Source organism: Mus pahari, chromosome 11, assembly GCF_900095145.1.
Source record: "Mus pahari chromosome 11, PAHARI_EIJ_v1.1, whole genome shotgun sequence".
NCBI lineage: Eukaryota > Metazoa > Chordata > Mammalia > Rodentia > Muridae > Mus > Mus pahari.
In genome coordinates, this window is record NC_034600.1 from 66,794,813 (window position 1) to 66,813,911 (window position 19,099).

The following is a 19,099-nucleotide window of genomic DNA, read 5'->3' on the forward strand; positions in this document are numbered from 1 at the left end:
TTTTTATGTTAACTTCATTTTCTTTATTCATTCTATTTTCTTTATCTTTCTTAGGTGAGAGAGATCAGACCAAAAGTCTCTATTTAGTAAGTCAGCACTCAACATTGAGCAAAGTCTCCAGGCTTTAGTCATATTTGAATGAAATGAAGTCTCCCTTCCAAACTCTCTGGTTTTATATGCTGATTTTTATTAAAAAGACTTAGACAAAATGGATATTACATGTCATAGTTAAAGAGGAAGTTCAAGATGACACTAATTAAATCAGTTATCTACTGTATGTTAAAGTAGATTTAAAAATAAATCAATTCTATTTTATATGGTAGTTTAGTATAGTATAAAATTTCTAAACATGCTGTAGGGAGTAAATTTTTAATTTAGTAATTCATATTAAAATAAAATATTTTTACTTTATTCTTAAAACAATAATATAAATGCATTTCTCCTTAGCTTTTCTCCCTCTGTGGCCTTCCATATACTTTTTAATGTAATTTTTCCATTTTATTACCTCCTTTTCTACTAATTTTTATAGTATATATAAGCAATATGTAAATGCATATATTCCTAAATATATCCCACTCAATCCATATAATGTTACTTGAATGCATAATTTTTAGGCCGATTAGTTGGCACGGGGTAACTAATTATTGTGCTTGTCTTGGGCATCCACCTTTTCCTCTGCTACTTTTCCTCAGTTCCTGATGTAAGGTTGAGAGCTCTTGGGCTTTTTCCGGTCTAGTTTGGTATGTCCATGGGTATAATTCTTGCTTTAATCGAAAATTTAAATTTATATGTTCAAGTATTTTCATTATACTTTATTTCATTTATTTGAGGATTCCATAATCCATATAATATGCTTTATTCAATTCTGCCTGCAACCACTTCATTTCTTTCCCTATTCCCCCACTTTTCTTCTTGTCACCTACTATGTACGTGTGTGTGTGAGTTTGTGTGTGTGTCTCATTGTTTGTCTCCCTCTCTCTCTCCCATCGTTTGTCCCCCTTGTCTCTCCACCTTTCCATTTCTTCTTCTTTCTCTATGTCCTCACTGAGTTCATTTAGCTCTGTCTATATACATGCTTGCAACTAATCATTTCAAAATCTAATTTCTAATATTGTAGTAAGATACAGATTAAGTAATCAAATGTAAATGTTGGAGAGAAACCTAAAGCTAATTGATGTGGTTCAAATAATGTACACTTGTAGAACTTTCAAAACTTCTGGCCAACTGTATATAAAATTTTCTTCTCAGTTTTTGCTACCCTAGTCATTCACTGTTTGACACTGGTAGGCATTAACATCAGAGCAAGTCAAGTAGTCACTTCTGTAGGCTCAAGAAAGTGTGAAGTACCACAAGAATATTTCATGACATTAAAAGATCTTTTTAAAGTGATAGCTGAGGAGGGAAATGGGATGTGAGCATGACTTTATTTCATTGTATGAATGTGGAAAAATTGCAACAAACACATTTTCAGAGAAAATATTTTAAGCTATTATATACAATTCAGTTGGTAAACTGAGTATGTCATGTGTGTATGTGTGTCTGTGTGTGTGTGCATGTATTTATATTGCACTGTGCATGTGTGGAAGTCAGTGAAAACATTTAGGGGATAAGTTAGTTCTCTTCTTCTAAAATACAGTGCTTGGGGATTAAACTAAAGCTATCAGGCTTGACAACCGGCAGTTTTATCTTATATACTTTCTCACTTGTCAACTTAAGGGAATGAGTTAAGAATGGAGTGTGAGTTGTAGATCTAGAAAGAGTTAATTGCCTTCAGCTGGACAGAGGGTGGGGAAATAAGAAACAGATGCCTCATGCTTAAGTGACTGTATAATGGAGAAAAATGTCCACAAAGTTGTTTTATCAGGAAATACGAGAGAAATTATGGGAGAATATACAGTAATATTATTTTAAGACAGTTTCTGGAATTTAAGAAAAAAAGTCACATACATTGGTAGATTAAAAATGTATACTTAGAGAGGAAAATAATTCAGGGAGTTCTTTGCACTTTTCTTTATACTTCTCCGTGTAGAGATTCTCAGATATAGAACCATAGGTATGTACAGTTTGACAATGAGGGAAACTTATGGCGAGAATTCATCTCTCCTCCTGGAATCCCTTTGTGCTATATTTTCTTATAGATTTATAGGCCTGTTCCAACTTTACCTTAATGAAAACCATGACCACAAATGAAAGCATTGACGGTATCTGCTGCTTAGCTCCTTGTAGCTGCTAAGGAACATTCCACAGACACGCAAAGACAATCAGAAAAGCACACTTGGTGTGGTGGAGTAAGAGAATCCACATCTTGGAGATGTGGGAAGAATCCCTCATTGTGAGTGACTTACAGAAACTCATATTACATTTTCAGGAATGTCTGTCGTCGTCTTAATAAGGAAAGAATCATTGTAGGTAAGACATATGGAAATAATATTTGACTAAAAAATACATAGGTTTCAGGAAAATATGAATTTGACACATTAAATAAGTTTTAAAAATCTATCTTCAAAGTAAAACCACAGAAATAAAATTATGTGCATAATATAAAATCCTCCCCCTAATATACTTATTATGAATGGTAGATAAATTCTATTTCATATAAAAGTGATATTTTTCAGTTGAAAATGCATGTGTTGCATGGCTGCATAATCTTGTATTTATCATTTCATATGAAGCTTTTTATTTAGAGGTAAAGGTGAATATCTTCTGGAATCAGCTGCATAATAGATTTCATAAGAATTGATTTTCACTGGAGACAGAAGTCTTGCTGTAACAATGCCTCAGACCACTAGACAGGATAGGAGTAGGTGATGAGGCACTTCATTAAGAGAATGAAAACTAGCTCTTCGTGAACAAAAACCATTAAGAAGATAAAAAAGAAGACCTTTTGTCAAATTTATCACCTTGTGGTAGATAGGGAAAAAAAAATCAAAAATCAAGGGTAATTGCAATTTCTCAGAAATAGTCCCCATTTGTTCCAGCTATGTAGCTGCCTTTTATGATTCAGTTTGCTGTTATTAAATAAGATGCATGAAAACCAATACTTCCTAAATTTTTGGTACTTGAGTGCAGAAACCATTTAAAACAATTATTAAAGGAAGAGCCTCATCAAAACTTTTAGTGCCTAAATATTTAGAAAGAGACAATGTGCTCATTATTTATTCAGTTGAAAGCAGAAAGTGAACTCTGTATTAAGATTGCTGTCTGATTATATAGTATATATATATATATACTATATATATATATATATATATATATATATATATATATATATATATATATATATATGCATTATTATTGTCACAGTTTGGAGCAGACCACCATCTTTATGCATTCACTCTCATTTGTTGTTGGAGCTTCTCCAGGATGACACGCTTTGTCTACGAGATTGAAAGTTGATGTTTAGAAGGTAGCTTTCATGCTTTCAATTGTGTTAATTCCTTTACATTCCCAGGTAGTCTTGCAGCAAAGGCCACACCCTGTTTATTGAAGCAGTGCTTTATGTATTATATGAGTACTTATGATGCTTTATTGCCTGAACATTGTCTTGGTGTAAGTCAATAATACAGCTCTACAGAACTTAGATATATATGTTAATGTTGGTAGGGTAAACAATAATTCCTTTTATTCATGACAATAAAGTTTTACTCATACATAGTAGCCACTCTTTTATATATTCATCTGAATGAGCACAATAATATGAAACATTAACAGCATATTCATTATGAACATGCAAGTGCAAGAAAATAAATGGACATAAAACTATATTAAGAAGCCAAAATTTATGTCAAGGATATACAATTAAGCAAAAAAACAAAAAACAAAAAAAACCAAAAAACAAAAAATCAAAACAAAACAAAACAAAAAAAACACATATTATGTTCTTTGTTTCTTAACATTGCTGTATGTTATTCTTAACATTGCAGTATGTTATACAATTATGTATTCAGTGAAAAATGTTATTTCCTTGAATTCCCCAACCTCACATTTTAAGAGAACTCAGAGTTTATATATAGACATACAATATATAGACATACATATATATGGAGGCAGGGTTTCTGTGGTGAATGAAAATTTCACCAATACAACAGATCCAGTCAGTTGTCTCTTCAGAGCTTCTCTGTGTGCCCTACAGATGTACTGGGATTCCAAGAACTCTACCATACTAATTCAACACTTTTTTTGTTTGCTTGGTTTTTTGTTTGTTTGTTTATTTGTTTGTTTGTTTTTGTTTTTTAAATACCGGGGAGACCAATCCCCTAAAAAGTACACAGCAAGCACTTTTCTCACTGAGATACCTGCATGGCCCTTAATGATTATTTTTATGCTCATTTATTCGCAAAGCACAGACTGATGGTGGCTTCATCTGACAACTGAAATTTTCTTCTGTTAATTATATTGTAAACACCAATTTTGACAACGCACACATATGCATCTATATGGATTCAAATCACAGCACCACTGTAGGTGGGAGTAAGCCACTGATCATGTATGGACCTTAGAATGATGCTTCCCTTTCTCCTTTGTTTTCCTTCCTTCTCTCTCTTCCCCCACCCCTCCTTTTCTTATTTCTTTTTCTTTCTCTTGGTTATATACAGTTTTCATTCTGGGAGATGATTAAGGTAGTGATATAAATGATGTAGAGAAGGAAGTTATATGTGCACTGAAGATAAATGAATGTTTATATAGCAATTTGACTAAAGATAATTCTTCCTCAATGCTATTACCAAGCAAACACAAGTGTCTAAAATAGGCAATTATCTAGAAAATGTGAGCATTGCCCTTCAGAGCGATGCTGCATAGTGTAAGAAGGCAACAACACTGAGGTGTGGAGCTTAAAAGTCTTAGTTTAAAAAAAAAAAAACTGAAAATAAAGTATCAGAAGCCTGAGCTGAAGAGAAGACAGATTGGATCAAAATGGTGTCAGTATCAATTCATGAATAAAGCATTAGGAACAAAAATGACGGATGTCTTTTCTGTAACTATTTCCTGCCAAGTGCCAGACAAAATTCTCAGATGGCAGTTCAATATGCATTAGCAAAAATACGGCAATGGGTAAGAAAGCAAGAACAGATATATGGATGTATTCTGGGATACTGATTTAAAACCTATATGCTGTATTGATGGCTGATATTTTATTATTCATACACTTTTTTATTTAAGATATATCTTACCACTATCAAAGTCATATGTGATTAATAAAGGTTCTTCGATCTATACCTGTTACAACTCTTGACTACCTACTGGAAGTTGGTTTAAAAAATTTAATTCACCTTCCAAATGATTCCGAAGTTCTTACACTCTTTACCATGAATAAATAGAGACTTAAAGTAGTTCCTAGACCTGGATACAAGAATATAAATGACTGCCATATGTTAACAAACATACGTGATATAAGATTCAAGACACTATGATTAATTAATTTATTCATACATCCAGTCATTCATTTCTTCAATCACATACTAAATGTGATCAAACATACAATATTTATCTTATGATTCTAAATATAAAATATTTATACTTAAGCATAAGACACTTTTCCTTGACAGTGGATGACCTTCAAATAAGAAGTCTCAAAGAGTCTTCAAGAATAACATCTAATGATAACTAAGTGAATGGGATGGTATTAAACAGACTAATTAACATAATTTGGCAAAGTCCTGAAAGGCAAAACAGGTAATGAAGAGGATATAGTTTATGTATTTTTTAAGTTAAGCAGATTGTTTATTGTGAAAACTACAGAATTGAGACAAGAGCAGTCTTTGTAATTATGCACTCCACTCAATTTAACTGCCTATACTATTCTATGGGCCCATTTTAATACAAAGGTTTTAACATTTTCTTCAACTCAGCATAGAATTGAACACATAGATGAGGCCCAACTTAAATGATTTGGGGAGATATGACTTGTCATTTTCTTATTTTAAGGTATGGTGATGAAAATAAAAGATTAAGTCACATCCTAACTTTAGGGTAGTCGCTATTTTAGTTTTTGCAAGATGATTTTATCGAATGGTTCATTGTTAGTAAATCTAGACATAAGAATTTTTTTTTTCTATTTGGGTCTAATTGGGTCAGGAGAAGCAGTTGATTTGTGATGTTGATTGTGTGTCATCACTTTCCCTGCAAGGTGTCATCAAAACAGCTTTGCCAAACATGGACAGAGAAGTCAAGGAGCAGTACCAGGTCCTCATCCAAGCGAAGGACATGGGAGGACAGCTTGGAGGACTAGCTGGAACGACCATTGTCAACATCACCCTCACCGATGTCAATGACAACCCACCTCGATTCCCAAAAAGTATGTCACTTACCTGTTAAGCATGTTTACAAACGCGTCTAGAAAGAGTATCGAGCCATCGATGTTTTATTTTTATTCTCACAAAATATACCTTGATTATGGTTTCCCCTCCCTCCCAACCTCCCAGTTCCTCCCCATCTTTAACAACCCCACCATCCAGATCCATGCTCTAATTGTTTATCATTAGAAAACACAAGCTTCTAAGAAATGACTATAAAATTAATATACATGTGTATATATGTATATATGATATATGTACATATATGCTGCTATATTTTAATATTGAAAAAATTAAAAACATCTCCAAACACAGTTAGATTTTAAGAAGCAGGTTATAATGGATTAAAAATGCATGTCTTGTAGATTTAAATTTTCAAGGAAATAATGCTTAGTGCTATGCAAATAGAATAGGCTATAATTGTGTAATCACACTTATACTATTAAAATGAACGAAAATTCCATTCTAACAGTGATCTAATTTACTGCCATAACGGTTTGTTAACTAACATATGCTACACCTCTTTCTATATTGTACAATTGTCATACATGGATTTTGTGACTTACTTTAGCAAGTACATCTGTTGAACCGTTTTTAGATATTTAGTATCTCTGAAGCTGTTGCTAAGAACGTTTCTTCCATTCTGATATTTATCTCATTTTAGACTTACAGTAGGTGAGAATTGCTTTACTTTCTGGGATAATGGAATGATTCTCACCTATTTCTTCTCTACTACTGTATCCCTTGTTGAAAATGGTTCTTTTCACTCATGCTCTCTCCAGTTTTCTCTTGAGTGTTGCATTTAACACCAGTTGGTGCACCCTCTCCTCATTTTCTGATGTATTTGTGAGGATTATTTATGGGTTCCACAGAACTAGGACATTATGGCTAGGGAGTTTCATTCATGATACACTAGGAAATCATTAATCATTAGGTAGTTCGTTGCCTGAACATTTGTAAATAAGGTGAAATGCAGAACATTTTTCCTCTTTATACTTCCATGCCTTTGTATTTACTTAAAGAAGTAAGTTATGATGGTAGTATTTCTCTAATTGGATGATTTGGTCTTTTTAGATTTTTCTGCACTTTAACTGCATTGTCAGAGCCGTTGTTAAAAATCAGAGTACATTTTCTTTATGCATAGCTTTTAATTCTTAATCAATAGGAATCCAGTAGTCAAATATTATGAATGGCAATTAGAAACCAGAACACTGTAATGCACACTAATTAGTTCAATTAAGCCATCCATTACATGTACATATTTCAAACTGCTTTGCAATCTATGAAAATGATGTACATTTTTTCCATCTCAATTTTTAATTAAATAATTCATTAAAATTTTGATTTATACTTTGAACTTTATAGGACAAATCATTATTACTGTATAGAATGCTATGATTAACAAGATGGAAATGCTTCAAAGCATTCTATTTTCCCTCACTCTGCTACAAGGAACAAAAGCAATGAGAATCATACAGTGCTTTTGCTTCTCTGGTTATAGCCTTATTTACTAGTATTTTTTTAACAATAAAAACTTTTGCTTATCCTACATCCCCTCCCTTATTTTTAGATCTCCTTTGTTCATTATTCCTTCTCTTTCCTCATTCCTTATTTTCATCTATCCATCCTTCATTTTTCCCCATTCTTCTTATATGTGGCATACCTTAATAACTTGAACAAGTCCATTTATAAGACTGCATTTACATTAATAACTTACAATTAAGGACCTGGCTACTGTTTGAATCTTGTGCACAGAATTCGCTCCGTGATCTTATTCACATACATGAAAACAAGAGTTTTCCAGACGGAGAAGAAAAGCCACTGTCTGTGGAAAGACGCAATCCTAGGAGGTGATTCTAAGTTTGGACCAGCACTCAGACAGACAAGACAGCCTGGGGCAACATGATGTGGAGGTGTTGGAATGTTATCAGTGCTGTCTGTGCTAAGTGAAGCAGGATGGCAGCCTGAGATCTGAACTGAAATAGAAATATTACTCTCAGCTCACACCTGTGAAAGCAGAATGTGAGTAAGGCATTAGGCTTTACTGAAGTTTACTTGTGTTTATTTCTTTATCAAACTGGAGCCACATGAAATTAAATAAGAATATATATATATATATATATATATATATATATATATATATGATAAAAATCTTATAATTTTATGTTTTAAAAGCTATTTTAAGAACTATATCATTCCTGCTTTCTACAATACTTCAATATTTTTTTACATTTTATGATTAAGAATAATGAAGCACATTAAAATTTAATCTTAATAATGGTTTAACTGAAAACGTGTTACATCAAGATCTGCCTATAGTTCTTTGTCTAGATTCTACATAGTTTTTTTCTCTCCCCATGATAAAATGCCCATTGATACTTGTATTCCTCTGGTCTAGTATCTGCAGCCATTTCTTTTATTTTCTTAAAACATTGTACATCCCAATCACAGCCCCCATCCCTCCTACTCTCCTAGTCCCACACCCACATATCTCTCTCCTATTACCCTGTCTCGTTCTCATCGAAATAAATAAATAAATAAATAAATAAATAAATAAATAAATAAATAAATCCATTGGTACTAAGCTGCCCTAGCACATCAATTCCCAGTAGGACTAAGTGCACCTTCTCTCACTGAGGCCAGAAAAGGACAGCCCAACTAAGGGAAGGGTATCCATGTGCAGGCAACAGAGTTAGAAATAGCCCCTGCTCCAATTGTTAGGGCATCCACAATAAGACCAAGTTACACATCTGCTATAAATATGTAGGTATTTCAGTATAACCCATGTATATTGTTTGGTTGGTGGTTGAGTCTCTATGAGCCCAGATGAGCCCAAGTTAGTTGACTCTGTAGGTGTGGTGACTCTTTTTTTGTGTGTGTTGTCCTTGACATTTCTGGTTTCCTCAATCTTTCCCTTGTCTTTTCCAAAGTCTCCCTGAACTCTGCCTAATGTTTGGTTGTGGGTCTCTGCATCTGTTTCCATATACTGTTGGATGAAGCCTCTCAAAAACCAGTTATGGTAGGCTTCTATATGTTAGCATAGCAGAGTGTCATTAATAGTGTCAGAAGTTGGTTCTCTCCCATGGGGTTGGTTTCAAGTTGGGCCAGTAACTGTTTGGACATTCCCTCTATCTATGTTCCATCTTTATTACTGCATGTGTCATAGGCAGGACAGTTATGGGGAGGGGAGAGATTTTGTTCATGTTGTCCCTATACCTCCACTGGAAGTCTCACTTGGCTATAGGATGTGATTGTATCATGCTTCATATCCCCAGTGACTAGGAATCTCATCTAAAATTACTCCCATAGACTCCCAAGAGCATCCTCATTATCAGGCCTCTGGCTCATTGCAGGGATGACAACCGCACACCAGTCTTCATTCTTCTTGCTCCCAGCCATCTTCTAACAATTCCCCACCCCTCTCCCAATACCTGATCCCCACCAGTTATCTTACACATATCCGTCCCTCCTATCTACCTCTAATATCTATCTTATATCCACATCTGATTGAGATTCAAACATCTTCCCTTGGGCTCTCCCTGTTACTTACCTTCTTTGAGTCTGTGGATTGTAACATGGTTATGCTGTACTTTAAGGCTAACATGCTCATACAAGTGAGTATATACCATTTCTGTCTTCTGGGTCTGCATTACCTCACTCAGGATGATATGATCCATTTGGTTGCACATTTCATGATGTATTTGTTTTTAATAGCTGAGTCTTATTCCATTGTGGAAATTATCACATTTTCTACATATATTTTTTTGAGGAAAATATAGATTGTTTCCAGTTTCTTGCTGTTAAGAATAAGACTGCTAGGAACGTAGTTGAGCAAGTATCTTTTTGATATTTGTTGTGGTATGGTAGAGTTCCCATGCTCATGGGTAGGTAGTATTAAAACAGTAAAAATGAACTTCTTAACAAAAGCAATCCAGGGATTCAATGCAATTCCCATCAAAATTCTAACTCAAATTTTAACAAATATTGAAAGAGAAAGTCTCAGCTTCATATGGAAAAACAAAAAAGGAAAGATAAAACAATTCTGCACAGTAAAAGAACTTCACAGGTTATCACCATCCCTGACTAAAGCTGAGCTACTGAGCAATAGTTAAACAAACAAACAAACAAAAAACTGCATGGTATTCCTACAAACAGAGAGAGTTGATTAAAGAAATAGAATTGAAGACTCAGAAAGATACCCACAGACTTATGGATACTTGATTTTTAATAAAGAACCAAAACCTTAAGATGAAAGAAAGAAAGCATCAATTAATGGTGCTAGTCTAACTGAATGTCTGCATGTAGAAGAATGCAAATAGACCCATATTCATCACCATGCATGAAATTCAAGTTCAAGTGGATCAAAGATCTCAACCAGGAACCAGACACAATAAATCGAATAGAAGAGAAAGTGGAGAACTCTCATGAACACATTGGCACAAGAGACAACTTACTGAACAAAACACCAATAGCTCAGGCAATAAATCAACAATTAACAAATAAGACTTCATGAACAGCTTGTGTAAGGCAAAGGACAGCATCAATAGATCAAAATAACAGCTTTCGTTAGAGGATAAGATTTTCAACAGCCTTACATCAGAGGACTAGTATCATGTATACATATGTATATAATATGTGTAATAGAGAGATAGATAGAAAGACATATATCTGACTACAACAAACTGAATAACTCAATTAAAAAATGAGATACTGAGCTAAATATAATTCCTTTTTTTTTTTTTTTTTTTTTTTTTTTTTTTTTTTTGATTTTCGAGACAGGGCTTCTCTGTGTAGCCCTGGTTGTCCTGGAACTCACTTTGTAGACCATGCTGGCCTCGAACTCAGAAATCTGCCTGCCCCTGCCTCCTGAGTTCTGGGATTAAAGCCATGTGCCACCATACCCAGCCCCTAAATAGAATTCTTAACAGAAGAATCCTAAATGGCCAAGAGGCAATTAAGGAAATATTCAATGTCCTTAGTCGTAAAGGATATGCAAAGGAAAATGCCTCTGAGATTCTATCTTGTACCTGTACAAATGGCTAAGATCAAAAACCCAAGTGACACCACATGGAAAGATTGTAGAGCAACGAGAACCCTGTTCCATTGCTGGGGGGAGTGCAAGCTTCTACAAACACTTTGAAAATCAATTTGGCAATTTGGCATTTTCTCAGAAAATTGGGAATAGTTACCACTCTAAACCCAGTTTTACTACTCCTGGGAGTGTATCCTCAAAGATGAGAGTTTCAGAAACGATTCACTGGTATTCTGGTTCATACTCTCTTTCTGACCCCTTCTACGTGATGTTCCCCAAGCTGTGTATGCAAGAGCATAATGTAAATGCATCATTGAGGATGGCCTCCCAAAGATCATTTGACCCTTGTATTGAGTTCAGTTGTGATTTTCTGTAATAGTCCCCTATTGTAAAAAGTCTTCTTTGATAAGAGGTGGAAGCTACACTTATCTGTGGCTGTAAGATAAAATTTCAAATGTAATAAAAATTATGCTGGTCCAGCAAGTTTTGATAGATTATATTCTAATGTTAATGACTTCAGATGTCCCATGGAGGATAGGTATCCAGTAATAGGTATGATTGCTCTGCTGTTGATTGAGGCTTCAGTAAATTAGATAGCTGTTGCTAATGACATATGAGTTTCACTAATTCAACCATTATATATATTTTCCCATCCTGGCCACTGTCATATTTAATAGGTGCTGGGACAGGGTAAAACACTTTAATTGACTTGCTCCTTTGTCAACTATCATAGTATTTTTATGGAACCATGGAAACCGCAGGAAAGAGATTTTCACACAGATCCAGCTGGAGTCATCCCATTGTGTGTGTGTGTGTGTGTGTGTGTGTGTATGTGTGTGTATGTGTGTGTATGTGTGCGTGTGTGTGTGTGTGTGTGTGTGTGTATATTCCTTATAGGAAATCATGCCAAGTGTCCTGAAAATGTTCCTCACAAAAACTATAGAATAAAATAAAGCCTAGTGCTCAACAGTATAAACTCCTTTTGAATGGTTGGTCTTGGAAGCCCAAGCTGCTCCCAGGATACTTTCTTTTTCATCTTATTTAATTTAATTAAATAATTTATTTTTTATTTTTCTCTCATACTTTAAATCATGACTGCAGTTTTTCCTACCTCCATTTCTGCCACCAGACCCCTAACACACACATACACACACACATGCACCCACTCATCCTCTCTCCTGTAGATATCCTTCTCTTTCGTTTTCCTTCAAACAATAGCAGGCTGGCAGGGTAAGTATACAAACACATTAAGCCTAACTACCAACCTTCATATTATGACTGGATGAGGCCATCAAATAGTGGAAATAGGGTCCCAAGAGCAGTCAAAAAAGGCAGAGACATTCATCCCACTGTTAGGAGTTCCTCAAGAATCCCAAGGAACACAATGATTACATTTGCAGAGGGCATAGCTCTTAACCATGTAGCTTTGTGATTGCTGTGAGCTTCAATGAGCCTGAGTTTGCTGATTCTGTGGGCTGTGATCTCATGGTGTCCTCCACCCCTCTGGCTCCTACTGTTCTTCCTACTCCTCTCTTCTCCAGGGTTCTCCAAGCTCTGACTAGTGTTTAGCTGTGAATCTCTGCATCTGCTCCCATCATTTGCTATAGGATGGATGTCTGATGACACTTTAATTAGAGAATTAGTAAGGTTATGAAAATCTTGTAAAAACTTTCATGCAACGTTCAAATCTTAGATAATATCAACTATTTATGCTGGGAGAAGCTCTGAAAATGTGAAAGTATAGAAAGCTTTTCATGACACCTTTTTACTTGTTCACTCTCAAATTTTACAAGATGAAGACAAATTGGGAAGTCAGAAGATAGTACTGTGTAATACATTCATTGAGACAGAAATAATCCATTTCAAAAGGAAACTATTTAAGGTCTTTAATACAATCATCAAAATATCTAATAAAACTGGTAACATTCTGTATATTTAATTCAAATGAACCAATTCAGAAAAATTATACTTAAAAGAGTATCTGGCAAACTGCGCCACCCAAACAGCATATTCTTTATCCTATAAATATGCTTACAGATGTGAAGTGTGCTTCGAGTATGCAGTAATAAGAATTCTTCTCAAATGCTTGTTTCACATTATAGGATAACAACTGACTATGACTCTCTTGTTATCTGGTCAACATCTCCTTTCCTATTGTCCTGTAACTAACTCCAATAAAGATGAAAGATTAAAAAAAAAAAAAAAAAAGAAAGAAAGAAAGAAAGAAAGAAAGAGAGAAAGAAAAATGATCTATGAGTATAGCAGAATATCCTTAGGAATCATTTCATTAACTTTTTTTTTTCATTTTTTTCAATAGTATTTGATTTTTTCCTGGGTCTGTGGCTTTTCCAGACTCTGGTTTCTTATCATCCAGTCAGAGTCAGACTTGGTCTACCTCTCAGGGATTGGGCCTCAAGTTTGACTTTCATTAGTTTGCCATTTCCACAAATTCTGAGCTACCATTACTCTAGCACAACTTGATGGTAAGGTGAAATTTTTGTGATTAGATTGATGTCCCAGTCCCACTGCAGGAAGAAGAACACATTTATAAAAAGGAAATTATTAACATAGCCTTTGGTTGCCCCTCAGGGTTGGCCACTGGTCTTTATTTCTTTATTTCTGAAATACACTTTGGACATGAGACTCAGGTCAATTGAGCTGAAATATGACATGAAAACTTCCTTCCTGAAATCTAGCATCTATGGTTCCAGGAAAACACTGACACTTATGAGAAATTAGCAACTTGCATAAGATCATTGGATATTACAGTCTTTTAAACTCCAATGTATCTTTTTGTTTTTCTAATTAAACATAATGTTGAAATAAAAACATTACTTTCTTTTGTCTGCCACTCTAGAGCCATATATATTAAAACACCTGAAAGGACATCATGATGTATGTGAATGCAATTACTCATCAGCTCAAAACTGGGAGGGCAGAATGCAACTATCAAGGGCTTCTTTGTGTTGGTCTTTGATATCTTTTTTTAAACTACAGGCAAAAATGATATCACATAGTTTAGAATCATGAACAGTATTCTCATATTTTGCATAAATAAAAGATAGTCCTCCTTTAATTCTGCATTTCTTTGTGTGTGAGGGCATTACACTGTAGCATCATTTGAACGTTCAGCTCTCAGAGAAAAAAAATCATGATATATTTGAAAACAAAGAGCAATTTATTTTGATACTAATGATCTGTTAGCTGGGATATTTCCCACACAAACCAATTAAGCAGCAAACATGACAAAACCACTAACTGAAGCAACGCGAATTTGTACATTAATGTCAAGAAAGATGCACTTCAGATATGTGCATATCTTGAAAAGTTCCTCACAGCTAATGATAATTGTTTTTGACTGCTGGAAAATTATGTTAAAAAAATAACTTGCTTGGATGAACCTTAAATGACTTTTTTTTTTATTGCTAAAATGAGGAAAAGATAATGCTTTTCCTTTTTTTCAATTTTTTATTACATATTTTCTTCATTTACATTTCAAAAGCTATTCTGAAAGTCCCTTATACCCTTCCCCCTCCCTTGTCCCCTACCCCGCTACTCTCTTCTTATAAGTATGATGTTGTTGGTCATTGTTTGCTTGCATGCATACATAATGTTAATAAGAATCCATTTCCTTCTGGTTTATTGTACAAATATGAGGTTAAAAATAACTAATGTGTACATAGATCCTGTACTGATTGTTTATTAGTTTTGTATTTCAAAATTTGATCAACTGTGCTCTAGGATAATGAGCTCCTTAGTTGAAAGGCTGGGTGCTATGGGCTATGGTGCTGACTAGGGAGTTACTAAATGTCATGAACTCGGCAGCATGTCATGCATGATCCATTATTTTTGACTTTTAACAATGGCACAGTATTTCTGCAATTTCAGGGGAAAATATCAAAATATTAAATATTATTTAAATGATATAAAATATTAAAGAATGCTTAAAGAGCATTTAAAACTATTCATCAACAGTATTCTGGAATAGAAATTTGCCTTTAGTATCTCAAAATAACATCCAGGTAACTTAGGAAAATGTCCAAGAGTCAATTAGCAGTGGTGACTCAGAAATATGGTTACTATATGATAAAGCAATCTCTTTGGTGGCATCAAAAGTTAAATTACTTTTCTAAACTATTCTCCATTCTCCGTTATGCTATTTGTATTTTCCACAGTCAAAGATATCTTTATGGGAGCTCTCTAAATAACCTGCAAAAATATATTGGTTTCCATTCCTTTAATATTAATGAAAATAAAAACCTAGAATAGCAAAAACTATTCTCAACAATAAAAGAAACTCTGGGGAAATCACCATCCTTGACCTCAAGCTGTACTACAGAGCAATTGTGATAAAAACTGCATGGTACTGATACAGTGACAGACAGGTAGATCAATGGAATAGAATTGAAGACCCAGAAATGAACCCACACACCTATGGTTACTTCATCTTTGACAAAGGAGCTAAAACCATCCAGTGGGGAAAAAAAACAGCATTTTCAACAAATGGTGCTGGCACAACTGGCAGTTAGCATGTAGAAGAATATGAATTGATCCATTCTTATCTCCTTGTACAAAGCTCAAGTCTAAGTGGATCAAAGACATCCACATAAAACCAGAGACACTGAAATATATAGAGGAGAAAGTGGGGAAAAGCCTTGAAGAAATGGGCACAGGGGAAAAATTCCTTAACAGAACACCAATGGCCTGTGCTGTAAGATCAAGAATCGACAAATGGGACCTCATAAAATTGTAAAGTTTTGTAGGGAAAAAGATACTGTCAATAAGACAAAAAGTCCACCAACACATTGGGAAAGAATTTTTATCAATCCTAAATCTAATAGGGGACTAATATCTAATATATACGAAGAGTTCAAGAAGCTGAACTCCAAAAATTCAAATAACCCCACTAAAAAATGGGGTACAGAGCTAAACAAAGAATTCTCAACTGAGGAGTACGGAAGGGTTGAGAAGCACTTGAAAAAATGTTCAACATCCTTAATCATCAGGGAAATACAAATCAAAACAACCCTGAGATTTCACCTCATACCAGTCAGAATGGCTAAGATCAAAAATTCAGGGGACAGCAGATGCTGGCAAGGACGTGGAGAACAAGGAACACTCCTCCATTGCTGGTGGGATTGCAAGCTTGTACAACCAGTTTGGAAATCAGTCTGGTGGTTCCTCAGAAAACTGGACATAGTACTACCAGAAGATCCAGCAATACCTCTTCTAGGTATATACCCAGAAGATGGTCAAACTAGAAATAAGGACACATGTTTCACTATATTCATAGCTGTCCTATTTATAATAGCCAGAAGCTGGAAAGAACCCAGGTGCCCCTCAACAGAGGAATGGATACAGAAAATGTGGTACATTTACACAATGGAGTACTACTCAGCTATTAAAAACAATGGATTTATGAAATTCTTAGGCAAATGGATACATCTGGAGGATATCATCCTGAGTAAGGTAACCCAATCACAAAAGAACTCACTTGATATGCACTCACTGATAAGTGGATATTAGACCAGAAACCTAGAATACCCAAGATACAATCTCCAAAACACAAGAAAATCAAGAAGAAGGAAGATGACCAACACGTGGATACTTCATTCCTCCCCAAAATAGGGAATAAAATATCTATGAAAGAAGTTGCGGAGATAAAGTTTGGAGTTAAGACAAAAGGATGGACCATCCAGAGACTGTCCCACCTGGGGGTCCATCCCATAATCAGCCACCAAACGCAGACACTATTACACATGCCAGCAAGAACTTGCTGAAAGGACACTGATAGAGCTATCTCTTCTGAGGCTATGCCAGTGTCTGGCAAATATAGAAGTCGATGTCCACAGTCATCTATAGGATAAAACACAGAGACCTCAATGGAGGAGCTAGAGAAATTACCCAAGGAACTAAAGGGGTCTGCAACCTTATAGGTGGAACAACAATATGAACTAATCAGTAGCCCCAGAGCTCGTGTCTCTAACTGCATATATAGCAGAAGATGGCCTAGTCAGCCATTTTTGGGAAGAGAGGCCCCTTAGTCTTGCAAACTTTATATGTCCCATACAGGGGAATGCCAGGGCCAAGAAATGGAAGAGGGTGGGCAGGGGAACAGGGTTGGGGCGAGGATATAGGGGATATTTGGGATAGAATTTGAAATGTAAATGAAGAAAATATCTAATAAAATAATTAAAAAATAATATCACCCAGCAAAAAAAATTAATGAAAATAACTAGATAAGAAAATTATATATTTTATGAACCAAAACCAGGTAGTATATGAATATATATTATTTTAATTTAAATCAAGAGAAATATTTGAGTGTCTTGATATGTTATGAGGCACTAGATAGAGTCAAACTCATGTGTGTCAGTATATGCTGTTTGTTCAGTTGTTTTTGAGACAAAATTTTTATTATTTAACCCAGGATAGTTTAAAACTCATGGTATTCATTTGTCATTCATTCTAGTTACACACTTGAGCAACTCATTTTCACAGAAGGAAATTCCCTTGCCCCACTTCCACTAATTTCTCAAATTTCTTTTAACCACCATTGGGATTTCCTCCACTTCTCTTTGTTTTGATTTTAAATATTACTGAAGTCATGTTTTAAAATTTAAATTAATGGATTAGTAACTTTATGATGGAAAAAGAAAACACAAGGGGTTACTATTCACTCACATAGAAGAAGCAATATAATTTGTTACAGAAGAGAATTGGAGATGTATGCTATATATTAGTTTTTTATAGTAAAAATGATATGCTCTGATTGTTACTGTTTATGGAGTTTCATTTAAACATGTTCACATATTGTCTTTCCAGTGTATGGCAATCACATTAGTAGCTATATTATATTCCTCAAAACTTCATATTTTATACACATGTCTATGTATGTGTGTGTACATATTCATATAAACATATATATGTGTATACCTTGCTGAAAAAATATGAATTAAACTCTATCTCACTGCACTTCTCAAACAAAATTACACTATAAATCAAATAAATAGATGCATCTATGAAGTATAATTTAATTTGAAAAATAAAACTACACTTGAATTCATCATTGTTACCAATAATAAACAGTAATTATATTTCAAAGTATACTAGAAAAAATATTTGTAGAGAAATCAGAAATTGAGAGGAAATTTTTTTGCTGTGAAACAGAAGAATTTAAAGTATTGAAGAAGAAAATATATTCCAAGGACATAGATGGGTATTTTAAAAATCTTCAATGCATGCCAAGCATAGCATATTTAGGGGCCAGCTTGCTGTATATTTGCACATATGGCCACAGAAAAAAGTGCTTACAAAATGCCACATAATGAAATATAGATATTCATTCATTTATTGATGGGTATGCTTTCACTGGAAGGTGAACACACATCAATACATTAGAACAATGACCTTTATAATATTGTGCATTTTGAAGCAGAAGACAATGTCAGAGAATCTCTGTACAATTGTCTGCCTTATATGAGTAAAAACAGAGACAAGAGAAATGTTAGTTGCGTAGCAAAAGGCATTGGAATCTTTTGGATCCACATAATGTTACAAGAAAACTACAGAAGAATCTATCATAGTAATAAAGTGATATTTTTTCTGCTAATGCAATGTGTTCAGGAAGAGATGTTAAAAACATCAAGTTTTCAAGGCATAGCAGAGTCTAAGAAGCATTTCCTCAAAATGTAGACTATTAAGCATTTCCTTTTTTCAAGAAGAAGGAGGAGGAGGAGGAGGAGGAGGAGGAGGAGGAGGAGAAGGAGAAGGA

The 19,099-nt window shown here is 34.5% G+C and overlaps 1 protein-coding gene across 3 annotated transcripts in view; it reads left to right on the forward strand.

Moving 5' to 3' along the window:
* The window catches only part of Cdh12 (cadherin 12), a 1,034,353-nt gene that overhangs the window by 924,167 nt on the left and 91,087 nt on the right, over window positions 1–19,099 (forward strand). For all 3 annotated transcript variants that reach the window (XM_029543948.1, XM_021208389.2, XM_029543949.1), the window contains one exon: window positions 6,128–6,295. In XM_029543948.1, the coding sequence (XP_029399808.1) occupies window positions 6,128–6,295 (168 nt within the window). The remainder of the gene's footprint in view (window positions 1–6,127; window positions 6,296–19,099) is intronic.